Raw genomic sequence first — 24,765 nt, 5'->3', positions numbered from 1 at the left:
CCCTTCCTCCTCACCCCGGGGCTGTGCTATTTTCGCGCCCGTAAATGCGCTCCTGTCTTGTAAACCTACTTTACTATGCAGCGTCCCTTTTGCACAGAGCAGGTAGCGGAAGGTTGTATATAGTACCGTTTCTTTGGCATCCCCGGGCGCCTTTGCAGAGGATTCGCACTTGGGATGGGATTGTCGGTTGCCGGCCGTCCTCCGCTTCGGTTGTCTGGCGACCAAAACTATCTTTTGTTCGTCGGTGACGCCGCGAAAAGTTTGTCCTTACGGACGAATAAAAGTTTGCCCTTAACTGGGGAGAAGGGGAGATCTGTGTTGGATTGGAGGGCTCCATTGTTGCTCTGTATTTCTATACTACTTTTCTGCAGCCGTACTAGAGTTCGGCAAGCTGAAGGAGATATTTGCTAGGCATTCCTTGGGTCGCGTTGGCTCAAGCAGAGACACTGCCGGAGCCCTTGGTTGGGTGGGGCGAATATTGTAAAAGGAACGCTGAAAGCAAGGCTCCTCTTATTATTCTGTAAGGCCCGGTTTGTTTGCCCTTGAGCCCTGTCTTTCTCAGCCAGTTTACGAAGGGTGGGAATTGAGGTCTGGCATAGGTAAAGAAAGCGAAAGGCCTGGCTTTGGTGCCTCTTTTGACCGTCCATTCTTCTAAGGTTGTAATAGATCCTGCCCCATCCTGGACTTCCAGGGGTGTGTGGGATCCAATCTGGGTCGCACCAGGGGACCAGAGGCTTAGTCTTTCGTGCTTTTGGACTCGTGCTGGAGCCCATCTTCTGGGAACTTCCCTCTAGCACAGTGTTTCTCAACCTTGACAATTTTAAGGCATGTGGACTTCAACTCCCAGAATTCCACAGCCAGCATTGCTGGCTGTGGAATTCTGGGAGTTGAAGTCCGCATGCCTTAAAATTGTCAAGGTTGAGAAACACTGCATGTGTCTATCAGAATGTACGTATCCCAAGATGTGAGACACATTTTGGTAGAAAGAAATTCCCTGAAGATGGGCTTCAGCATGAGTCCGAAGGCCCGGAAGACTGAACCTCTGGCCTCGGTGACTGACCCAGATTGCATCCTGCAGCATTATCCTGGGATATATGTATATTCACCTTCATTTCAGGGGTGTGTAGTGCGGACTGAAGATGGCCCAAAAAGGAACATCTCTAATGAATTCAAAAACACCCCATAGCCTTGTGCATTTTGACTAGTTGAAATGAGTTGCTGGCTTTTTCCTGCCCTGTAAGCCAACACAGCTACTATTTATTTTTTTTACTTAAAAATACTTTAAGATTCTTTTATTATTTTGCTGGTTGTTGCAAATGTCTTAATTGAAAGCAGAAGCTGCCACAAGGGCCAAAAATGCCTTCTCCATCACAGGAACGCTTCCTTCTTATAATAAACTGGATTTTGTCAAACGTTTCTTCAGCAGTTTGATTTGTTTACACCACAGAAAATAACTTTCTTTTCCAGATTCCTTTTTTTAAAAAAAAAAAAAGTGTGATCTTTTTCAAACCATAAAACAGCAAATAGGCATTTGACTACGTTTAATCACAGAAAAGACTGATGAGACTGGTGTGATTCTTTTGCCCTAGGCATTTGCCTGAGCTTGTTGAATGTGAATGGGCTGCACTGTTTCATATTGCAGGTGGGATGCTGTTATCGGTTTAGTTCATGCAATACTGTAGGTTTTATTCTCTGTTTGAGTTCTCAGATAGTTCTTTGTGATACCCCTTCAGAATATTATATACCCTGTGGTTGCCTTATTTCAAAATCACACACACCTTTCGGGACATGGTATTTCAATCCCTTGCACATTCTCATTGCCTTTCTCTGATCTTCGTGTTTTTATTTATTTTTAAAGAGTGGCATTCAGATGCAATTCTCAAAGGGGGGGTTCCACCAACCCTTATAAAATGCATGTTGGATTCAGCGATTGGGAAACTACACTTCTCTTGATAGAGTCAAAACCCAATTGCACTTGGCTTTTTTTCTTGTCACATTGTTATGCAGGCCATTTGAAGCCCCATATCCAGACCTGGACTTTTACAGCATTTGACTGTTCAATCAATTGTAACTAGTGGGGTATTATTGTTACAATAGCGAAATATAATAGTAACATTTTTTATTTTTTTCTGGGGGTGCCTTTAAATCTCTGTTTACTCCTAGTGACTGCCTGAACAAATCCCTGCAGTTTTCTTGGCAAGGTTTTTCAGAAGTGATTTTCTATTACCTCTTTCCAAGGGCTGAGAGCGAATGACTGGCCAGCAGCTATCTTTTGTGCCTAGGGCAGAAATAGAATTCGTGGTCTTCAGATTTCTACCCTGATGTCTTAACCCCCATACCGGACTGACCCTAATAAGAACATAGAATGGACAAATATATCAGACTTGCTGGCTCACCATTGTCTTGCTTAGTTAGGCAAGGGCCATAGGTTGAAGTGTTTTGGTCCTGGGTTGAATCCTATATTGTTCCAGTGGGGGAAAAAACACATATACATGGGCATCATTGTGACAGCTACCTACTGAATTACTGGAAACTCACAAAGAAGGCAATATTAGTTCACTTAATAAGACAGTTGTATGTGATAGATTAATATTTCTGGGGTTTTTTTTCAAATTAAATAGTAACTATTGTAAAGGAGAGGGAGAAAAGACAACGCGGAATGGGACAACTCGCCACAGCCAACTTGCTGTGGGACAGTTTAACAATTCAATTTATTTAAAATAAACATTTATTTTAATTTTTGTCATTCACATTTTGTTCTGTCCCTCTTTTTGCATCCTTTTTTTAATGATTCTAGTCCACCATTTCTTTGATATTAGTGTAACTTTTGTCCCACAGCGAGTTGGCCACAGCAAGTTGATTGTAGCAAGTTGGCCGTGGTGAGTTGGCCACGGCGAATTGTCATAGACCCAAGACGATGCTGCATAGACAGTGTTAATTGTGTCCCCTTGCTTCTGACTATAGTGAAATTTACCACCCAAATACTAATGCCTGAAATTTTCTCAAACTCATTCTGAGTTCCATCATTGATGAAAGATAGCCTCTAAATGTAATTTGTTCTTGACAATGAGGCTGTAAATGAAAAGAGGCCAATAAAGCCAAAGTATGAGCAAATATTTTACATATACTGGATCTCCAAAAAATATTTGTTGCTTTAATCAAGGAGTGAACCCACCTAGAACTAGGGAGAAATTTCCTGATAGTTAGAACAATTAATCAGTGGGTTGACTTGGATACTCAAGCTGGATGTTGACAGACTTGCCTCCAGAAGTTGTAGGTGTTCCAACACTGGAAGTTTTTAAGAAGAGATTGGACAACCATGTGTCTGAAATGGTATAGGTTTTCCTGCTTGAGCAGTGGATTGGACTATAAGACTTCCCAAGGTCCCTTCCAACTCTTTTATTCTGTTACTTTGTTCCTTATTTTAAGGGTTTTTGTCAGTTTAGTAGTGTTTAAATCAGACATACAATTTGAGATTGCTTTGGAGTTTAAGATATGGGTTTTATCAATAGTTCTGAATTTCACAGGTATTCCAAGCACTTGACTGCTGGTAAAATAGGTCTTACACAGCACAGGTATGCTCTGTTACCTGTCATCAAGCTTGAGATATAGCATGAATGTTTGCTTGTCTTAAGGTGGTCTTAGGTGCTTGGGTAGCTTCAGGTACACATCCAAATGTGGGAATGATATCTGAGTGGAAGGTCAGGACAAAGTTGGAGGAGAATTCAGTCTGATGAGTTAAACTGCAGGCCTTTGACATTTTATATGAGAACCAAAATAGAGTAGAAAGAGTGGGTGGGAGTTTTCCAACTCAGCTCTAAAAGAAAGGGTTTTTTAAAAAAAATAAAATCTGCAATAATAGCTGTCTTTGTAATCTAAAGAAGCCGAATGTGGCATTCATTTGAATTTTTCCTCCCGGTTCTTATTTCTGGACATCTGAAATGGAGCTTTGTTGCAATAGCTTTGGAATCTTTCTCAGAGACTGTAGCTGTAGCAGAACTGAGGGTTGACCTCTACAGTATTGCATGCTCATAGAAAGATGCTACATCATTCTGCAGTGACAAGGGCTCATCTTGAAGGGAATCCATATGTTTCCATTAAGGATGGCAAGTGACTAATGAGTGTGATTAGTTAATGAACAAGGTACCTTCATTCCTCTAAGACGGGTGTCAAACTGCTGGCCTGTGGGCCGATTGCATCATGTGGAGGCTGTGCCCACCCCAGCTCCGGCAATGTAAAAAAAGTCACGATACGTCGCAACATGTCATGTGACATGGCGAGTTTGACACCCGTGCTCTAAGATGCGTATTCCTTTAGTGAAAAAAAACACCCAGGGTTTTTACATCCACAGTAGATGAGACATTATCTGCAGCTCCTGTTTCACACTTTCTTCACTGCATTCAAGAGAGACCTCTTTCTGCAGAAACTAGTAAGTGGACCTGTAATAGCAATAGCACTTAGACTTATATACTGCTTCATAGTGCTTTACATCCCACTCTAAGCAGTTTACAGAGTCAGCATATTGCCCCCAACAATCTGGGTCCTTGTTTTACTGACCTTGGAAGAATGGAAGGCTGAGTCAACCTTTAGCTGGTCAGGATGAAATTCTTGGCAGTGAGCAGATTTAGCCTGCAATGTTGCATTCTAACTACTGCTCCACCACGGCTCTATAATGAACTGGATGTTGCTGAATTCTGATTCCCAGCATTCTTCACATTGGTTCGTGCTGAGAGTTAAAGTTCAGCCAAATTTGGAGGGTCACAGATTGTCCGCTCTTCTCTGGAAGTTGCTGGTTCAAGGAGTTTCTGAGTATGACAGTGAAGCTGAGTTGAGGCAGCAGCTGGACCAAATCCAAATTTCTGGTTTAAAGTCCCCCAGGTTGCTGGGCTAAACTAAAACCAGGTGTCTCTGGAATGGCTGCATTGTCCAATATATTTCACACACTCACACACACATATTGCATTGATGAAAAAAAGCACAAAACAAAATTATGCTCAGTTACATCTTCTACTTTGTACTCTCATTCTAAATAGGATGACCTCTTTGAACAGTCAGAACTTTTGTGCCAGAGTTTTTTCCCCCAAGACCACTATTTAAGTAATAAAAAAGTTAACCATTACATTTTAATAACTAAACCATGCAGGTAAAGCAATCTCTACTATTGTTGCCTTGCATAGTGCTTGCTGATATATAGGACTGCAAATCATCCATCACTAAATGTTTTGCTGCGAGCCCTCTGAATTAGGACAGACTGTTCAGACTGATTTCCAAGAGACATCACAAAGGGCTCTAAACCAGTGGTTCTCAACCTGTGGGTCGGGACCCCATTTGGGGTCGATCGACCATTTCATGGGGGTCGCCAAGCAAGGCTGTCCGCCATTTTTTTTTGTCCGCCATTTTCCCCCCCTTTTCCGGCGGGTGCCTTACCTCCCTTGAGCTGGGCTAGCTGGTGGTCGGCCTGCTCCATCTCTGCCGCTTGCCAGCTACGCCTCGGCTGGCGCAGGGGGCGGAACCACGCATGCGCGGTGCTCCCGGGCAGGGAAAGTCCTTGACTTACGACCGGTTTAGTCCTCGACTTACGACTGGTTTAGTCCTCGACTTACGACCGGTTTAGTCCTCAACTTACGACCGGTTGGGGTCGCGGCATTAAAAAGGTTGAGAACCACTGCTCTAAACCCTTTGTATTTTTATGCTGTAAACTTTAGAAGACATAGCTAAAGTTAGTTTATCATGCAGTCCTGTGAATGTTGAATTATGAATCTGATCTGTTGAGTTTAATGAAGTTTACTACTCATGATGTGGATGTGGGATTAATGTCACATATTCAGCAACACTTTCTTATAGAAAATAAACTCTGCCATCACTCATACATAGCCACCACATATATATTATGAATAAATGTTTCCATCACTGAGTCATATCATTAACTATAGCAAGGCTAAGGCTGAAATATATTATGCTGTAATCGTACTACCTTCTAGTAACAAAAGAATGAAATGCTATTGTAGGATAGAAGTGAGGAACTTACAGCTTTACAGAAATTGCTGAATTACAACTTGCATTTCATAGAGTAGCCAGTAATAAGCAATGCTGAGTTTAGCAGGTTCTGAAGGGGCAAAAAAATGCATAGAAGATTGTTAAGAAGCTAATCTACCTATTGAGTGCAGCACTCAAAATTCACCCACGTTGAATATACTTTATTTCTTCATTTTATCGATAGAGCCTTCTCTTGGCAGCAGCATATGTGTATGATGCCCAATATAATAGGAACATCCCATTTGAGACTTCATCAAAGGCGATCAGGTAAAACCAGGGTTATAACAATGCTGAAGTGTAGGGTAAAGATATATATTATTAAGCATAAGCATTCTAAGACTTAGTCATCACTAAAGATTTTTTTTCAAACTATGCAGCCAAAGGTTTGGCTCTCCAACAAATTGTATAAGCATTACTCATATTGAATGAAATTAACTGTTGGTGCTTTAATTGTCTCAGTCCAGTTTCCTTCACATTTGGGTTCAAATGTAGTTAAAAGTAGTTGCTACTCTTTTAAAGTAAACGTAAAGTAATAATCACTGAAATTACTTGCTGGCTTTTTTCTGAGTCTCTCTGTGTGTTTGTATACAGTATAGTTTGACTGAGTAATGTGAAGGTCTAAGATTCTGGGGTTTTGAAGTGTTTGAGAAATGCCAGAAATTAAATATGCCCCATGTACTTGGTAGCATAACTAAGTCATTGTTCAAGGCCTAACTGCACCCCTCTTTGTAAGTCAGAGGGATGAATAACACTTTAACAGGGCTGCTGCAGCTTTAGATATCCTTCCCAAGGATACATCCTTAATGTCTATTTTGTTGTGTGTTCTCCATAGCTTGTCCTGTGTTTTAGTGCAAGTTTAGATCTAGTGGGTTTCAGCTACAGTGGATAAGATATTAATAGATAATTGGATCCTATTATTTTCAATTATTCACAATGGAGGACTTAAGCTAAGGCTAGTGCCATATTCTACTGAAGATACTCTATAATTTGCTGTTATGTGCAGGGTCAGAGAAGACCTCCTCCATCCAGACCTTTCCAGACCTTTAAATGTACAGTTTGATTCTTTCTTATCATGTTTTGTGGTGTTGTTTTATTCTGAGTATTGGAATAATAGGATTAAGATCTTTTATTTGACTTAAGAATCCTTCAGAAGTAACATGAAATCTGGAACAGAAATTACATAATATTTCTTATAGGTATCTTATACAGTATGCAATCTTGGCTTTTCTTGTACTTTTTCTCCCAAATTTGGAAAGGACATGTTTTTATTTACCTAGAAACGACTTCAGAGTAATATCAAGGACTCACTTTTATGACATGTTGAGAGCAATGTCTCATATTTTGTTGCAGAACAAATTCATAGTCTTTGCAATATCTACAGTTATAGTTTTTTAATTGTTAGAACTAGCTAAGGATTCTTATTTGAACCTACTTGGATTTTATACCAATGTTCCAATCATTTCCATATGTTTTCTTTACTCAGGCTTTATTCTCTCTATAACCATTGGGCCATGCAAGCAGGTACTTATTTCTTCATTTTTGTAGACCTGGCACTTGCACTATTTGAAGAGCCAGCTGTATACCTACTTCCTTTCTTGGTAAGTATGTGATTACATATAACAGGCAACACTTGAAAGTTAGAAGGTATAACAGTGTGTGTAGAGATAGAGATAAACCATGTTTACACATCATTCAAAAGACACAACAACAAATTTAGGAAGCAAACAAGGCTAGAATGCCTTCCTTCTAGCAGCCAATAGTCAGATAAGTAGAGATCAGCATCAGACAAATAATCAGAAGAAAACAATACTCTAATCAAGGAACCAAAGAGGAAACTACACTCCCACCAAAACTGGCAGGGCAAGCTATTCTGTGAGAACACTCACTTGCACTGATGATGTTACCAAGTGGGGTAAACAACCAAGCTCAAAGAGCACCAAGAACTTCAGAGAAGTGTGTGTGTTAAAGCAATCTTAAGCATGGTCATTATGATAATCAATTTTCCTCCTTTGACTTGGATTTAGTATTTGTTTATTTCTCTACTCCTAACAATAACTACAAAAATACAAGAACTGGACAAGTTGAAAATATTAGTTTGGAAAACAATTTGGCAAAGGAAGAAGATTAGAGACGGGCTGAAGAGACTGGATTCGCCCTACCAGATGGAATATTATATGAGTAAACACTTGTTTGAATATGGCTAAATAAACAAATAACTTTGGCCATAAAGGGACCTTAGAATAAGTGGGATAAGAGATATACGTAATATAGTATTTTTGATAAGATACAAAATGTAAAAATATTAGGATGTTGTAAGTGAAGGAAAAGTTTGAATTTTAAAGACAAAGTAAGTTTGAAAAGATTTAGAATTAAGGAATGATTGAAATATTGAGGGGAAATTAGGCTTAATAAGAACTCTGAAAAAAAGATATATAGTGATTTAACTAATTTTTACAAATAGAAGTGAAATATAAATGGACTAGAAAGATGTTATGGATAGATATGATAGATAAGTAGTATAGTATCTCTTTAATATATGAAATATGAAAATACTTGGATGATATATTTAAATGGAAATTTTGGATATTTAGATGTTAAATACTGGGAAAATATGATTGACAAGAATTGTTTGAATATTATGGAGAAATTGAGCTTAAACAAGATTTATGAAAATAAGATACATGGTGAATCAATAAGATGACTTTTACGAAAATAACATAAACTGATAAGAAAAAAATGCTATATATGGGTGCTACTATTGTTGGTATAAATACAGAAGAAAATGTTTTTATTTAATCATTTAAATATGGAAAATATCAAATATTAGAAATTATATTTGTTTAATGTTGTAGAAGGAGAATACAACTGGGTGAAGAGAAGATCAAGGAAATATATTATTAATTGATATACTAATTATGGAAATATAAAAATTAATTATTATTGATTGTTTATTAACTATTATTAATTGTATATTCTTTTCTAAAACATTTATGAACCAAGACAACACGCTGTAGATCAGACACTAAGGTTGTTATTGTAAAAAACCAATAAAACTTTTACCAAAAAAAAGTATTTGTTTATTTCTGAATTTATCTATTCTTCTTTTCAATAGATGACATCACTGATTGAAGTCTTATGTCTTTTTGTCTTCTTTGGAAGACTCATCCATTTTGCACACGTTACACCTCGTAATACATTCTGGAAAGATACAAAGAACATCTGCATCATGATAACAGTCTTGGTGGGTTTTAGCTTGTACAGCATTTGCCTTCTGCAAATAGAGGGTTGTCTCAGTTTCAGATGAAATCATTTTTTGAAATCAATAGAAACCAAGGTGCTATGTTGGAATTGGGAAACTTAGAAATGGTACAAAATGAACAAATAATGTTATTGACTTAAATTTGTTTTAAGCATGTCTAAGTTTGGGTCCACTGATTGACACTGAAAGATCTATAGCATCATATAGTGATTCTGTGCTTGGATGCTGATGGTGCTGCAGTCAGTTTTGGATGGGTTAAGTCCCCTCTTGACCCATAGTTGTAATTGCTATGTGATTAAAATGAGAGAAGAACATGCCACGCTCCCATGTGCTGTTTTGAGCTCCTTAACGAAAAATGGGATATAAATTTAATCATAACACAGTAATGGAAATTGGATGAAAATTCATGCTGTTCTATGATATTTTGCATCACCATGGAGAAATGGTGGGCAGCCTATTTGGTTTGAGATTTTGGGAAGTTAATACATATAAGATTGTCATCCAGTGTACAATGACACAGATCATGCTGTTGAATTTTAATAGCACAATTCTACCAGACGATCTGCTGTGACCCGCCTAAAATTTGGTTTTCAGTTGGGTGGCCATATAAATGTTTTAAATTAAAAAAAAAATAGATCTAGGACCTGCCTGTAGCAGCTGGGTTGACCACCACATCTTTTGATTGTATTGGCATGTTGCCTATACTAAAGGCATGCTGGTGTCACTAATATTATTCATATATTTGTGAATTGATCCATATCATTTACAAGCATTGCCTATGGACTAGGGAGGCTTAGTGATGGATAACTAGACCAACTACTTAAAATTATTGGATAACGGCCAAAAAAGAGCTCTTTTGCTATAGTTTTTGATGCAATGTTTGTATACCAGTTCTTGCTTGCTTAAACAGTTGCAATTTGGCACATATAACTACTGTGTATATAGTATATGCGTATAGTACTGTGCATAATACTGTGTATTGTACTAGCATGATTAGGCATGTGTAACTACTGTGCTTTAGGATAAGAAAGAAGTGTGTTAGTCTAACAAACACTGTACTTGCAAATGTTACATTTCAAAAGAAGTTTCTGTTAATGGCAATGAAACCAATAGTGATAATTTCAGTAGTGGATTGAAGCTGGATTGACCTTGGTTGCATAAATCTTTATTCAAAAGTGCTTATCACTTTTCATTATCTGGAACTCAAATTTTTCTAAAATATTTAGGCTGAATTCATGCATGTGCAAGGAGACTGCTTTATAAGGTCTCGAGTGAACCTCTCATGCATTTTGTTGTAATCTTTATACAAACCCTTGTTTTAAACTGTTGACCTGGTACAATAATGGTTTTTAATCTAGTCATGTAGAGAATCATTGGTGCAACCTGCTCATTCTGGATTCCAGAATCTGCATGTAAACTAACTTACAGTCCTTATCTCATTCTATTTCCCCACATTTTTGAAAGGAAAAGACATGAAGAATGACAATACAGCTTTGAGTCTAAATACCTAGCAACTAAACATTAAATCTTTTGGCCTATACTCTGCTCCCTTTGTGGATACCAGCACAAATCTCTGGCATATAAGACCCAAATTTACCATTTTATGAGGTCAAATTTGCGACTCTTACACAGTGTATGAAATCTAAATGCACAAGCATGATTTTATTTTCAGCTTACTGGAAAAGAGACTCCTATCTGTCATTAAGTGTTTGTTTAAATTTAATTGCTTAAATGTATGTCGCTTTTTCTTCTTCTTTCCAAATCCTAGATGACATTGATTGACCTAATTATCTATGGCACTCTTAGAACCTTGAACATTCGTGGCGTTAGGTGGTCCAGGCCATTGAGACCCATCTTCTTAATAAACTTTGCAGAGAGTCGTCAGGTAAGAAACTAGAGTGGGTGGATACTTTCTTGTATTAAATACAGTTAATATTAACTGTACAGTTAGTAAATAATGTTGCTGTTGTTGCTATTATGTGTATTGTGTGCTTTAGAGGATATTTTCATCTCTCTTTTTGAAATTGTTTTTCTTCCTCTCTCTCTCTCCTGTGCAAATAGGCAGGCTTAACCTGGCCTACCTTTGGGAAAGCTGAAACATGAAATAAGGTATTGTTGAGCCCCTGAAAGTCAGGGAACATGCTGGACTGACCTGTGAGGGTTTTGAGAATTCTGCATGTGGAGGTGGGAGCAGCTAATTTGAAGAGGTATAGAGCATTATTGAGGCGGCAGCTGCAGAAAGTGCAGGTCCTATTCCCTGTAAATCATTCTGTGTTTCTTTTACTAAAAACATAGATTTAAAAAAGTTGTACTTTCCCCAGGAAGGACAAGTGGGGAAAAAATTGCATGTCAGCTGTACCTGACAGATAATGGAACAGGAAGTACGATTTCTCTGTGTTGTTTGTTCCTTTTGTATTTGAAGCTGCTCTGAGCATGAAGCTTAGTTGTTGAAGCACCTGAGATGTGATGCCCAAAATGCCCATCTCCATGGCAACATCATCCTTTCTAGTTTAATGAAAAACTGAAGTCTGCCTTAAAAAGCTGCATCCATATTTTCAGTTGACATATGAACAAGCTAGATTTCACCAAATAATCCTGCCTCCTGGTGTCTGTCTATAGCAGAGAAATCTGTGTGTTTATAATTGCTGCATGCATTAAGGCTCTCCTCTATATGCAGAATAATTGTAAGAGAGCAATTTTTATAGAAAATTTGAAAACTGAATAAGCTTAATTGTTACATATTATAGAACACTGAAAAGGGCACAAGGCTTGTGGTTTGCTACTTCCAAAAAAGTTCTACTTAATGCATGTATATGTACAATCAGGACTAAATTAATTAAGCTGCAGTTAATAACCATTATGGCTGCTTTGAGTTTCAAGTATGTAAACAAAACATGGATCCAAAATTGCTGTGTCCTCTGCCAGTAGGTATGGAGATTTGACTTGTATTGAAGAAGCTTCTGTTTGCATAGATGGGAGCCTCCTTTGCATGCATAGAGTGAATGTGACCCACTAAACTAGTCTTGAAGGTGGATCGATTTTTGTGATATGGCTCTAGTAATCCTTTAGGAAAAAACATTTCCAAGGATGTAGGGAATGGTACTTCATTTCATTCGTTTCCTGGAATATAGAACCTCTCAATTATCTGAAAAATCTCAATTTTGGAGATTGGTTCCAAGATTGTTTCCCCAGATTAGAGGGGGATTCAGTTGCAAAATTTGTGTTACTGGATATCTTGCAGCTGGATCTAATTCTTTAGGGAAAGGTAATCACACAAGTAATAGAAGAACACGGATGCTCTTTTTGGCAGATCCGGCGAGCCTTTCGAAGCATCCGGAACACTCTGCCTGAGATCACTTATGTCTTTCTGCTGTTCATGTTCAGTGTCCTCATGTTTTCTCTCATGGCTCTGAAGCTGTTTGGAGACAGGTATGCGGGCTCAGGTTAGCATTACTGCCATTGCTTTTGGGCAAGGGTGAATGGGTGGGAAGTAATGTCTTATAATAAATAATACTCAAACAGTTGGTTTTAAGTTCTTCTGTTTGATTGCGAGCCCTCATTTTTCTAAATGCATGGTTGTTTTTGTTCAAAGGAATTTGAAGACCTTGGAAGGCTTGCCCTATTTTACAAATTATCTTGAAGTCGTATTTGATATGTACGTGCTGGTGACCACAGCAAATAGCCCAGACATCATGTAGGTAATTCTCTTTTCTTCAGACCAGAAGTAATTGTTAAGTTGAGGTGACATGATGTGCAGGAATTCATTGTCCTTCCCCTGCCATTTTCACAGTGGAGCAGTCTAAAATAACCAGCCCTAATCTGAATCCTCAGCTTATATTGGAGGATGGGGAAATGAGATAAGTACGTAATAAATGTGAATTGCTGTTTCCAGACTCCCTGTATTTCATTTGGAAATTAGATATAGAAAGATTTTCCTTTAGAAAGGGTGGCCATTGGGAAGAAGTAGTAGTTACCTAGGCAACTTTTGGAAGTGTATTGTAGGTATTTATCTGTGGAGAGCAGATACATGACTATTGCTTCAATTTTGTGCAACAGTTATGATTATAGGTGGAACTCTTTTCAGATCAGAACCATGCATCAGAAACCATGGATACATGAAATTGTTCATCACAAACAACAATTTCTCGGCTATATTTATCAACTAGATACACAAAATTGTGGATAATGAAACTGTGGAAAAAGACATTCACCTGTATAGAGCTATGTGACTGGTTGGGTGCAAACATGGTTTACCTCTTATCTTAAATCAGCCAAAATTGTCTGGGTTCGTTTATCCCAGTAAGCAATGAATCACAACGGCTAAATAAATCCCATTAAAAAGCCTGAGAGTAGGTGATTCTGTTATGTGAAAAATATTTTCACCATTCCTATCTCTTACCAAATATCTGCTTTTTTTCTCTGGAAATCACTAGGGCCTTCTCTTTAGTATATTTAATGCAAATTTTCTTTCTTCCTTATAGGATGCCGGCTTATGACTACAGCTGGTGGTACAGTTTATTTTTCATAATATATGTAATAATCAACACCTACATTTTCATGTCAGTCTTTTTAGCAGTTGTGTACAACAACTACAGGAAACACTTAAAGGTAAACTCTACATCTAGGTAGCCCCTGCCCTTAAGCCTGTTTATACTGAGCTCACACCTGAACCTCTCCAGTTTATACCCCTGAAATGTGGCTGTATCTGACAATGTGACTTAGGGGTGGGGCAGGGAAATAAGCCACAAAATAGGTATATGAAGGCTGTGATAAATTTAATGCCTCAATTTTAGCCTCTCAAAATTCCACAAAAAGGAACTGAACAACATGGGCCCCACCATTGCAATCGCTGTACCACAACTATGGAACTTGAAAACCGTTTTTGAAAGCATTATTCCAGCCACAAAAATGTTGTCCACTTCACCTGAGCTGTGGATTTAGAATTTTGGTCTATTTCAGAGTTTTCCCTAATTTAAAAGTAAATGTATTTTTGCAAATCTTTGGTGCTCCAAGACTGTTGATACTTCCCTCTTATGTATGGGTGATGTTGTTTAGGAACTGGAGTGAATATGCACAGCTTGCATATCTGAAATAGGGACAGACAGAAAACTGTCTTTGTTACAGAGACTTTGAGAGAAAGGGATATGGTGGATTCCCTATAGATTATTGACCCTGAGTTTCAAAACTGTCTTCTGAGCTTCCCTATAAGCTTATATGACAGTGGTGGCGAACCTATGGCATGGGTGCCAGAGGCGGCACTTGGAGCCCTCTCTGTGGGCACATGTGCCGTTGCCCCAGCCTTGCCTCTGCCCGTGACCCCCTCCTCACCAGCAACCCCCTGGAGGAGAGTCACCCCCAAGCGTGGCCCACGCAGAGCAACTCAGCCAAGCACATGGCAGCCAGGCAGCGTAGACAAGACTCTGCCCTCATGCCCCAACGCACACAGTTGATGCTGCGGGACGCGGGCAGAGGGCGTGGCTACCATGGCGTGGCTGGGCTGCCTGGGCGATCTGCGGCAGGCCCTGGAGGCAGTGAGTGGCCCTGCGGGCAGGCAGGGTGGGATGGAGTGGGGGCGGGGCAGAGGTAGAGTGGGGCGGGGCGGGGCAGAAGGTGGGGCAGGGTCGGGGCCAGTTTTTAGGCACTCGGTCTCTAAAAGGTTCGCCATCACTGTTATATGATAACTTTTCTTCTTTAACAGCTATTCATGTTTTCCAGAATGAGATCCGCAAGCTTGCTTACATGAAACATCACAAAATGATAGAAGCCTTCAACCTCCTAAAGGTCAAAGAAAGAGATGAATTTGTTATCCAAGAAGATCAGTGGAAAAGTCTGGTAAAATTGGTGGCACCTCAAATCAGTGCATCCCATCGAGAACTCCTTTTAAGGGTATCGGATGAAGAACAGAAGGGTTACGTGGGTGAGTATCAGTTAAAGATGCTTTGCATATATTAATTGCTTCACATTCTGATGCAAGCTGATCAAATATGCTCCTTGAGTCCATGTGACTCTAAAGATTATGGAGAAAGCAAAAGGAATATCAGCATTATTGAGGATACTTACCCCAAGACTATGATCTTCACCTGCCTTGGTGATTATTTTTTTTAAAGGAAGAACCAGTTGTAGATTGCTTTTAATATACGTCTTTCTTGCACATTTGTGTCAGAAAATAATTGAATGTATAGATAAAGTCTGATCTACCTATTCTGAGATCACCTTTCCCCATTAAGTTGTTTCCCACAAAAGAAAAATGGGTGACAAGTTGAAGGTCTCTTATGTAGTAAACTAGTGAAAAGTTTACATTCTGATTCTAATACTTTCTGACACTATCTTCTGGTTTAAAAGTTAAACATAGAAAAAGCTAATACACATTTTTAATACAGATCAGGATTATCTTCATAGAATCTGGGTGATTCATTCCATGCACATTCTGCAAAACACATAGCTAAACTATTGCAAACTATTATTGTCTCTCATGAACATAGCATGCATGTTCATCAGTCTCTCTGTCAAGCTATAATGATGTCAAACTGATGATATCATGGTGCAAATACCACAGGGGCATATTGATGTGGTGATATGAGATGCAAAAGTGTAGGTTGTGGGATTGCCTAATGACGTCATCACACACCAGTTGTTCTTTTCCCCTTGCTCCACCTGTGGATGCATATCCTATGCTGACAGGGGAATTCTGGGAGTTTAAGTTTACGCATCTTAAAAGCTGCCAAGGTTAAGAAACACTGCCTTATGAGCAATGAGCAAATATTGTTGCTATTCTTTGTATGACATTGTGATAATTTTAATAAAAAGTTTTGATTACGGCTGCTTAATTGGATTCTTTCATTCTTTTGTGTATGACAGACAAAAAATCCTTTGTACGTCTGGCTGATCTTTTGAATATAGAGGTGATCACATTGAAGGCCCACATCCACCCTTTAGACATCTGGTTTCCACAGGTATATAATTCCACTCCCAGCCTGGTTTTACGCAATATGATCCAGCACAGGTATGTCTATGTTCAGGAAATGACTTGCAACAGTCCCAGTATATTATTTCTTTTTTAAAAAAAATATGTTTTATTAATTTTTTAACATAATCACCTTAATATTTGGTAAACTGTGTGTTGTCTGGGTTTACATTTAAGAAAGATTCACTAACAGTTGATTTCTATAATCTATAATCCACATAATAACTTTACTTGATTTCCTCTTTTTCCCATAATGTTCTCTTTTACCAACCTTAAGTTAATACAATTCTTGTTATTTTAGTGAATGATGATTGAGTATAAAAATTTTCTAATATTTCTACAGATAATAATCACATCAATATAATATTCCTTTTCTATCTAGTTATTCTGGTTGTCTCATCATAGATCCTGTTTACAGTTCTTGTTTGCATTTGCTTTGCCCACAATATTCAAAACATTCTTACTGGTTAAGATTTTCTCAAAGTTAATTATATTTAAATATTTAAGTCTATTTTTTTCTCATGTAAGCCAACCCAATACTTTTACCTTTCTTAAGGAATAAATAAGACTAAAAAAAGAAAAAAAGAATAAGAATAAGAATAAAAAAATAAAAGGATAGTATACTACTTAAAATCCCTATTTCCTGTAAGCTAATACATACAATATTTATTTCCAAAAGGTTTTTGTTCTTTTTTACCATAATTAAAAATATATTTAATCTTTAAATATTCCATTTAATAAATCTAGTCCTCTAGTCTTTTAACTCTTATTCAAAACATTTTTAATCCATTATAATTTTCTTAAAGTCAATCACCTTTAAATATCTAAAACATTTCCTTTATATAAGCCATTCCAACTCTTTTATATTACTCATATCAAGAAATAAAATAAAAAGAAAGAAGAAAAAGAAAGTACTATGTTACTTGAGGGGTTCTTCTCCCTTACAATAAAATTCATATCCAAAATCTTTCTATTTCTTTAACCATATTTGAACAGGTGTTTCTTTTTTAAATATTCTCTCTGATAGGCCTCATCGTCTATTTTCTTAATGTTCACTTTAGCTTTTTTCTTTTGCCCAGTATCTTTCTTAATCAATATGTTCTGCTGAATGAAAGAATCTTTCCATATTCTTGTAGGTGTAAATATAAAAGTAAGTCGTATAATATCTTTGTGAGAGGCATTTGCCCATCCATTTTTGTTGAAAATCTTTTTCTTTCTTTTTCTCTCTGCTTCTCTTATTATTTTTTGTCTCTCCAGTTCTAGTGTTTTTCCTGGCATCTCTGCAGTCCATTTTGTCCAATCTTTTTTCTTATCCTCAAATTTGTTTTGTGTATAAGTTGTATTTTCCAAATCCAGTTTTTCTTGTAATTTTTTCCCCACTTGGGTTAAATCATACTTCTTTGTTTTGTTAGGTTCCATCTTTAAGTCTCTATCCTCAAATTTGTATTCAGTTTTCTGTTTTATCTATTCCTTCTCTGTTGTTGTTTCCTGGGATTTTTTTTGTTGTAAAGTTAAATTGGAGATGAGTTGGTTTATATTTTCAAAGTTATTTTGGATTTCTTTGTGGTTTGAAATCATTGTTATTTGAATTAGTTGCAACATATCATGTCTCCTCTTGAAAAGTATTTATTTTTTCTTGATAAGTTCTTTCTATAAATCTCTGATTTTCCATGATGACCAAGAATCCAAATTTTCTTTTCTCTGCAAATAGCTTTGGGGTAAGAGTTAAATAGATACTTATAATCCAGAAAGTTCAAATAAGGTTTTTTTTGTTTACTGAAGTTTATAAGTCTCACTTTGTCTGCAGCCCAGATTGTTTTCTTTTTTGTCACAGCTATTCTCTATTGTTAGAGCTTTGAAGGTCACAAGTAGAAATTAGTTTTTTCCAGATTTTGCAAAGTCCTGCATGAAGGCCATAGCTGTCATAGTCTCCATCCACCACTAGATGTCAGCACTGGTTTATTTTTCAAATTTTAAAAATAAACAAATTGCCTTTAAAATGAGAATCTTAACCATTCAGTAATTTCAAACTTATCCAAATTTAGGTTTTATAGTCATTTCATTTCATTTCAAAACGTTTCAGTCCTCCATAAAAGGTTTAATTTGCCGCTTCCGTTAGTAAAAGGGTGGGGCAAAAATCCCCCTCCTTCACTTTCGGAGGTTTTTTGCTTCTTGGGATTTTTTTTTCTTCAGGAAAGTTGATAAGTAGGATAGAGAAAATCGATTCAAATGCGCTGTTTACAATCAGCTTAAAATAGTGCTTTTGACTTCGGTTCCTTGCAGCTTGGGCTAGACCAGTGGTGGCGAACCTATGGCACGGGTGCCAGAGGCGGCACTCAGAGCCCTCTCTGTGGGCACGCGCGCTGTTGCCCCAGTCCTAGGCCTTCAGCTGGGTTTTATAAAATCTTTTCCCTTTAGGCCTCTGCCACCATGTACAAAAAAAGAGGTTCAATCAATCAGTCAATTTCAACTTCTCGCGGGGAAAAAAAAGATCTTGCAAAGTTGGAATTGATTGATTGAACTTTTTAGTCCCACCCAGTCTGCTGTTATCACCGCAGCCACGCCCACCCAATGGGCCACACCCACCCAATGGGCCACACCCACCCAATGGGCCACACCCACCCGGCACCCGACGATGCATAAGTGAGTTTTGGATTGCAGTTTGGGCACTTGGTCTCTAAAAGGTTCGCCATCACTGGGCTAGACTCTGAAGTTAGGCTAGCTTTTCTCCTGTTGGTTTCTGGAAGGCTTCTCCTGGACCGATCGGGTCGACCGCTGTCTCTCCATGGTCCCTGGGATTTCCTTCCTTCTTTGCCGCCTCTTCGGGGCAGCTTCTGGCCCATTTAGGATCCCCTAACAGGGAGAAACTCAGCCAAAGGGCACGGAGCCTCAACTGCTGCACTGCTGCGCAGGACCGGAAGTCCCCCAGTATATTATTTCTACTTGTCCATGTGGGTAGCACATCTAGCAGCTGCTTTAATATTCAAAATGTATTTTATGAAATGTAAACTCCTGGTAGACAATATACCAAGTTGATCTGTATTTCATTTTTCTGCAGAGCATTCATTTGGATATATGATATCATCATACTAATTAATGCAGTCTTCATTGCACTGGATGAAAAGAATCCTTATATTTCCTATGCAGAGTGGGTGTTTCTATGTTTGTATATAATTGAAATACTCCTGAAATTATATGTCTTTGAACCCAGGACTATTTTTGCAAGAAACCAATTTTGGAACTGGTAAGTAATCCTCAGTCTTGGTCTTTTTATGATGAGCAAACCAGTTCCACCTACTTTACATCCATTCACTGGAGAACATATCACATGAAGGCTCCTAGACATATGCTAGAAAACATATGTTAAAATGCCTATTAAAAATCAACAACTGCTCTCTTACTGATTAACGGAAGATCTGATTGGCACTTAATGCTTGTCTCACATTAAAGATTTCAAAATATGGACAGATTTTTTAAAAAATAAATCAGCATTTGGGAGGTGAAAGAGGAAGAACAGACTATTTGATAAGCCACCTTTCCATCTTTCCTAGGTTTGATACTTCTATCATTATTGCTGCTTTGATTGCAACAATATTGAACACTGCACTTAAATCAGGTACTATATATATATATATTATATATATGTCTCTAATTATATTAAAGTTATACCTATAACTTTGTATCTCTTCTATAGAAAAATGAGAATAATACACTTTCTCCATTTTAGTAGAGACCTTTGGGGATTTTTAATCAAATAAGAATCAGATTTGTTTTTTTAAAAACAGTGCAACTCCAAAACTGGAGAGCTGGGGGAAAACTCTCATGGGTTACATTCAGTCACAGTACAGACCAGATTCTGGTACAACAGGAACAAGTGTAATTTCCACTGTCTGTACATAAATGCTGTTCTCTTTCTCTCTGTTCAAGAAGCAAAAATGAGGAGGAATTTGGAAAGTCCCTGTTTTGTTGCAAATTCTTCCCATTGTGCTTGTTTCAAATTTTGTCTTCTATCCTTAACTACCATTATCTAATTTCATTGAATTAAATGAGGTTAATCACAGGTGATTAATTTCAGACCACACTGAAACTATAGTTTAAAAAAAATATTAGTTCAAGCTGTTCACACCTGAAGAGCAAGAGTAGGAGCTCTCATTCTTATGACTTTCAATTGTGATATAATTATTACATCTAAACTGAATTCAGGTCTAGTGCCCAGTTTAGTTTAACATGATTAGATAGTTTAACTCAGTGATGGCGAACCTTTTAGAGACCGAGTGCCCAAAAACTGGCCCCGCACCCGCTCCACCCCCTGCCCTGCCCCCATCCCGCCTTCCCGCAGGGCCACTCACCACCTCCAGGGCAGATCGCCCAGACAGCCCGGCAGCACCATTGCGGTCATGCCCTCTGCCCGCGTCCCGCAGCATCAACTGTGTGCAATGGGGTGTGAGGGTAGAGTCTTGTCTATGCTGCCTGGCTGTCATGTCCTTGGCTGCGCTGCTGTGTGGGCCACGCTCGGGGGTGACTCTCCTCCAGGGGGGCTGCTGGTGAGGGGGTCACAGGAGGAGGCAAGGCTGGGGCAACGGCACGTGTGCCCACAGAGAGGGCTCCGAGTGCCGCCTCTGGCACGCGTGCCATAGGTTCGCCACCACTGGTTTAACTTCTTAGGATGATTTTCTACTTGTCAATTTAAGCAGAGTATCCAGAAATGAATTTCACTAATACTTACCTACAGCCTAACTACAAGTAATGTCAAAATCAGTGGTTCATTCAGGAAAATACAGAAATTTTAATGGAAGATGGAGTGCTGCTGTTCTGTGTGAAGTAGATGGCTACAGCTAGTGATGAGGATCAGGGCACCATTTTTATTACTGTGTAAACTACTTGGCATATTTCTTTTTTCCTTAGTGACTGCATATAATAGCCAACAAATACTGGACATTGTGTTTATCTTACGAGTTCTTAGGCTTATAAGAATTATCGACAGCATCCAAAGGTAAGTGCTTTTTAAAAGAACGCGTGTATTGTAGGTTTGCAGATTAGTACAGGTAGGGTGCGGTTGAGGATAAATAATCTGAATTGGCCTTCTCCATCCTGATTATTTGCAGATGTGTTGGATTGTGAGTCCTAGCCATCAATTGGCATCATGGCTGGGAATAAGGGAGTTGCAGTCAAATGCAGCTATATGAGGATAGAGAAGGATAATTCAGTTAGTGACTTGTTGATAGAACACAACTGAATGATGAAGGGCAGCAGATGGCACAATCTATAGTAAATGAATGAAAGCAATTACATGGATAAAAAGGTTGAAAAAGTGATGTCCGCAACTTAGTGAGAGTTTTCACTGAATTGGTTAATAGTTGTTTTAAAAAAAATCTTACCTCTTCTTCCATGGTGTTTTTATGCAGTATTTCCTTCCAGGTTCCGTGTTATTATGAATACACTAATAAACATTGTGCCTACGATGCTAACCTTTGGAGCATTAGTTCTGGTAAGCAGTACATCATTTTGTACTTTCCCTTGCTTCTTCTATATAAGTAAAGGCATTGGGAATTGAAAAAGAACCTTGTTTTAATGGCAGAGTTCAATCAATCCATTCAGCAGGTCCTAGGTTCAATCCCCAATGTTTCCCATTTAAAGGAAGATCCACAGCAAATGATGGAGAAAGATCTTTGACTTCCTAGATAGCATTGCCAGCAAAATTAATTGATTAGACATAAAGATATTCTCAATAATAGACAATCTCTGTGCATCATTATTGCTTGCTTGATTATGACAGATGTTGCCAAATAAAAACTGTGACAAGTGTTGGCTTATGTATCTGCTTGAATCAACCATAGCTCCATCTGTAGTATGACTCATTTTTAATAATACTGGCTCATGGCCTATAGACTAAAGGTCAAGATTTTTAAATGTTATGTATTGTCCTTATAGCTTTTCAGTATCCTTCTGGCAGTTGCTGTTTTTGGCTCTATTTAAAGATCTGGAGATTAAACCTAATGTCTCCTGCTTGCCAGTAGTATGTTCTGCCATGATTGTGTTTGCTTTACAGGAAATTGTGATGAACAACTTTCTTTTTAGAGGTAGAGATAGGGAAGACAAGATGCTCCACTTTTGAGCTAAAATTGAGCAAGTATTTATAATTACCTAGGAGTGCTTGATCATGTAGAGATTGATTGCTGAGTAGATGTGCATAGCATTATATTGTATCAAGAGTAGTTCCTCTTTTAAATTAAAATCAATTATTTTAAAATCAGTTATTATAATCTGCCATTATAATATGCCAGAAGAAAATGGTAAAGATTGTGACATCTCTTGTACTTAGGAGTAATTCATAATTATGGCTGAAAAGTATACTTCATTTATCATGGAAGTAAGAACTTCATCTGAAAAAAATCTTCTGAGACTTATTGGTGGAAAGGAAGACGAACTTTATTGAATGAGTTCATAGTCATTGTAACCATGGTTTGCATATAGCTTGCTGAATAAAAATTGGTTGAGTTCATAAAGCATATTAAGCCATGATATAAGCCATGACTGACAAACAGGTTTGGACCACAATATGCTAAGTCAAAATTAAACTCACTATATTGTGTGATACAGTGTTGGTGAAACCAGAAACCAGTTTAATCGCCATTTTAAATGATATCCTTATGTCCCATCAAAATCGTATTTGGAGGATTCTTAAATCTACTAGAACAATAGAAGTAGAGATGCTGGAATCAGAGAGGGTGTACCCAGCATAAAATCACAGTTTGAACATACACAAATTCCTTTTCATTTTTTGAAGAAACCTATCCACAGTAAATGGAGTGAATGGCATTTCCATTAGGAAACTAAATGTGGTGTCAGGCTGTTTTGTTTGGGAATCTGCCTACTCAAGGAAAAAACAACAGCAGCAAAAATGGAGGGAGCATTCTGAAGGGATGATTAGAATGGGTGATTTGGGATATCCTAATACAGTGGTCTCTGTGATTATTTATAACCAAGTTCTGGTTATGAATTCTTGTTTTGCAAGAGTGCCCATAGTATGCTCTCTCAAAATTCTAAATCCCGCTCTAAAATTGTTAGTGATAGTTAGTGACAATAATAAAGAACTACCTCTCCTGCTCAATACACTTTGCCTTTAATATAAACTTAAAAGCTAATATAAGAAACAAACAAGTAGATATGTTATTTTTTTGTCAGGTGGTATATTATGTATTTTCCATTATTGGGATGGAAATCTTCCACGGGAAAATCCAATTCTTTGCTGGAAACACCACCTCACCGCAAGCCATGTACTGTGGAAATCCTGCTTTGAGTGGAACTACATTTGCACGAGCCAAATATTGCAGGAATAACTTCAACGACATTGTGTCTTCTTTTGTTGTCCTTATGGAACTAACTATTGTCAACCAGTGGCATGATATCCTTTTTTGACCATCATTGCAAACTACAGATATAAATATACAGCTTTGAGAAAAAGCAACATTATCATCAAGCCTTGAATTGTCAAACATAGTAGGTACATCTGTGAAAGAAGCTTCCAAAAGAAGCACTTTGATGTTTTCATCAAATCAGTTGATGCAGTTTTTATTCCCTGAACCAGAATGTTTGGCAAAAAGTGTTTGTGTGTGTTATATCTGTACATGTAGGTGCACATGTGTCTTTTCTTTTAAGCTCTCCCTGGAATTCCCGGCTTTTTTATTATAAGGCAGCTTTTGAAGATGGTGAACAGAAGCTTGTGATAAAGCTCAGAGGGCTGCTTTCACAGAAGGGGTCTGAAAGTTGTTGTTAGAGAACAGGATAATGAAAGGCGTTCAGAATCATTGTTTGATCATCCCTTGTCCTGTGAGAATGTAGTTTCTGTAGAATTAGGCTTTTGATCAAAAGAAGTCTTGATAGATTTATATAACTATGAAATGCACATACTAGCTACTTTCCTTGTTCTCCTTAATATTGTACTTCTTGCCAATGGATTTGCCCTTGTGACTCATGAGACTGCAAAGCTGTTTTTCATCATCTTTCACATTGTTGTGGTGATTATGATTATTAAGTAAGTCTACCTCTTTATAGTCATAACATTGGAAAGTTTTATTTCTGCATGCATATTTTTCAGAAATTTTAAATTGTATTCATTTATGGAATTTATAGACCACCCAAATTTGTCACAGTTATATGCTAAGTGGAGCATATAACTTTTATATATTTAGCATAAACAACTATATGCTAAATGGGAGACTACCTACCCCAGCGGTTCTCAACCTGTGGGTCGCGACCCCATTTGGGGTCGCACGACCATTTCACGGGGGTCGCCAAACCACTCCGTCCGCCATTTTTTTTTTGCCCTTTTCCTTAGCTGTGCTACTTCCTGTGCTTGGCGGCAGCCTGAATGCACGAACTTTACCAAATGTGCCCTGCAGGAGGCGTGTGAAGAGCGCAGGCGCAGAGCAAGGCCCCACCCTCCCCAGGGATTCATTTCAGATTTAGGCGGCAAAAGTTTTTCTCGCGCAGAGGAGAGAGGAAA

The 24,765-nt window shown here is 38.1% G+C and overlaps 1 protein-coding gene across 1 annotated transcript in view; it reads left to right on the top strand.

Annotated features, from left to right (window-relative positions):
- Positions 1-5,137: 5,137 nt before the first annotated feature.
- Positions 5,138-24,765, top strand: part of LOC107290420 (two pore calcium channel protein 1) — a 27,783-nt gene continuing 8,155 nt past the window's right edge. The window contains exons 1-16 of the mRNA XM_015819298.1: positions 5,138-5,143; positions 6,221-6,303; positions 7,520-7,634; positions 9,149-9,277; positions 11,064-11,180; positions 12,606-12,724; positions 12,888-12,989; positions 13,777-13,903; positions 15,011-15,212; positions 16,154-16,298; positions 19,318-19,503; positions 19,811-19,875; positions 21,165-21,252; positions 21,678-21,747; positions 23,445-23,664; positions 24,204-24,294. Coding sequence (XP_015674784.1) covers positions 5,138-5,143; positions 6,221-6,303; positions 7,520-7,634; positions 9,149-9,277; positions 11,064-11,180; positions 12,606-12,724; positions 12,888-12,989; positions 13,777-13,903; positions 15,011-15,212; positions 16,154-16,298; positions 19,318-19,503; positions 19,811-19,875; positions 21,165-21,252; positions 21,678-21,747; positions 23,445-23,664; positions 24,204-24,294 — 1,865 coding nt within the window. The remainder of the gene's footprint in view (positions 5,144-6,220; positions 6,304-7,519; positions 7,635-9,148; positions 9,278-11,063; positions 11,181-12,605; positions 12,725-12,887; positions 12,990-13,776; positions 13,904-15,010; positions 15,213-16,153; positions 16,299-19,317; positions 19,504-19,810; positions 19,876-21,164; positions 21,253-21,677; positions 21,748-23,444; positions 23,665-24,203; positions 24,295-24,765) is intronic.

Source organism: Protobothrops mucrosquamatus, unplaced genomic scaffold (genome assembly GCF_001527695.2).
Source record: "Protobothrops mucrosquamatus isolate PMUCROS unplaced genomic scaffold, P.Mucros_1.0 scaffold890, whole genome shotgun sequence".
NCBI classification, from domain to species: Eukaryota; Metazoa; Chordata; class Lepidosauria; order Squamata; family Viperidae; genus Protobothrops; species Protobothrops mucrosquamatus.
The sequence above is the reverse complement of the archived record's forward strand: the minus strand, read 5'-3'. Positions and strand labels throughout refer to the sequence as shown.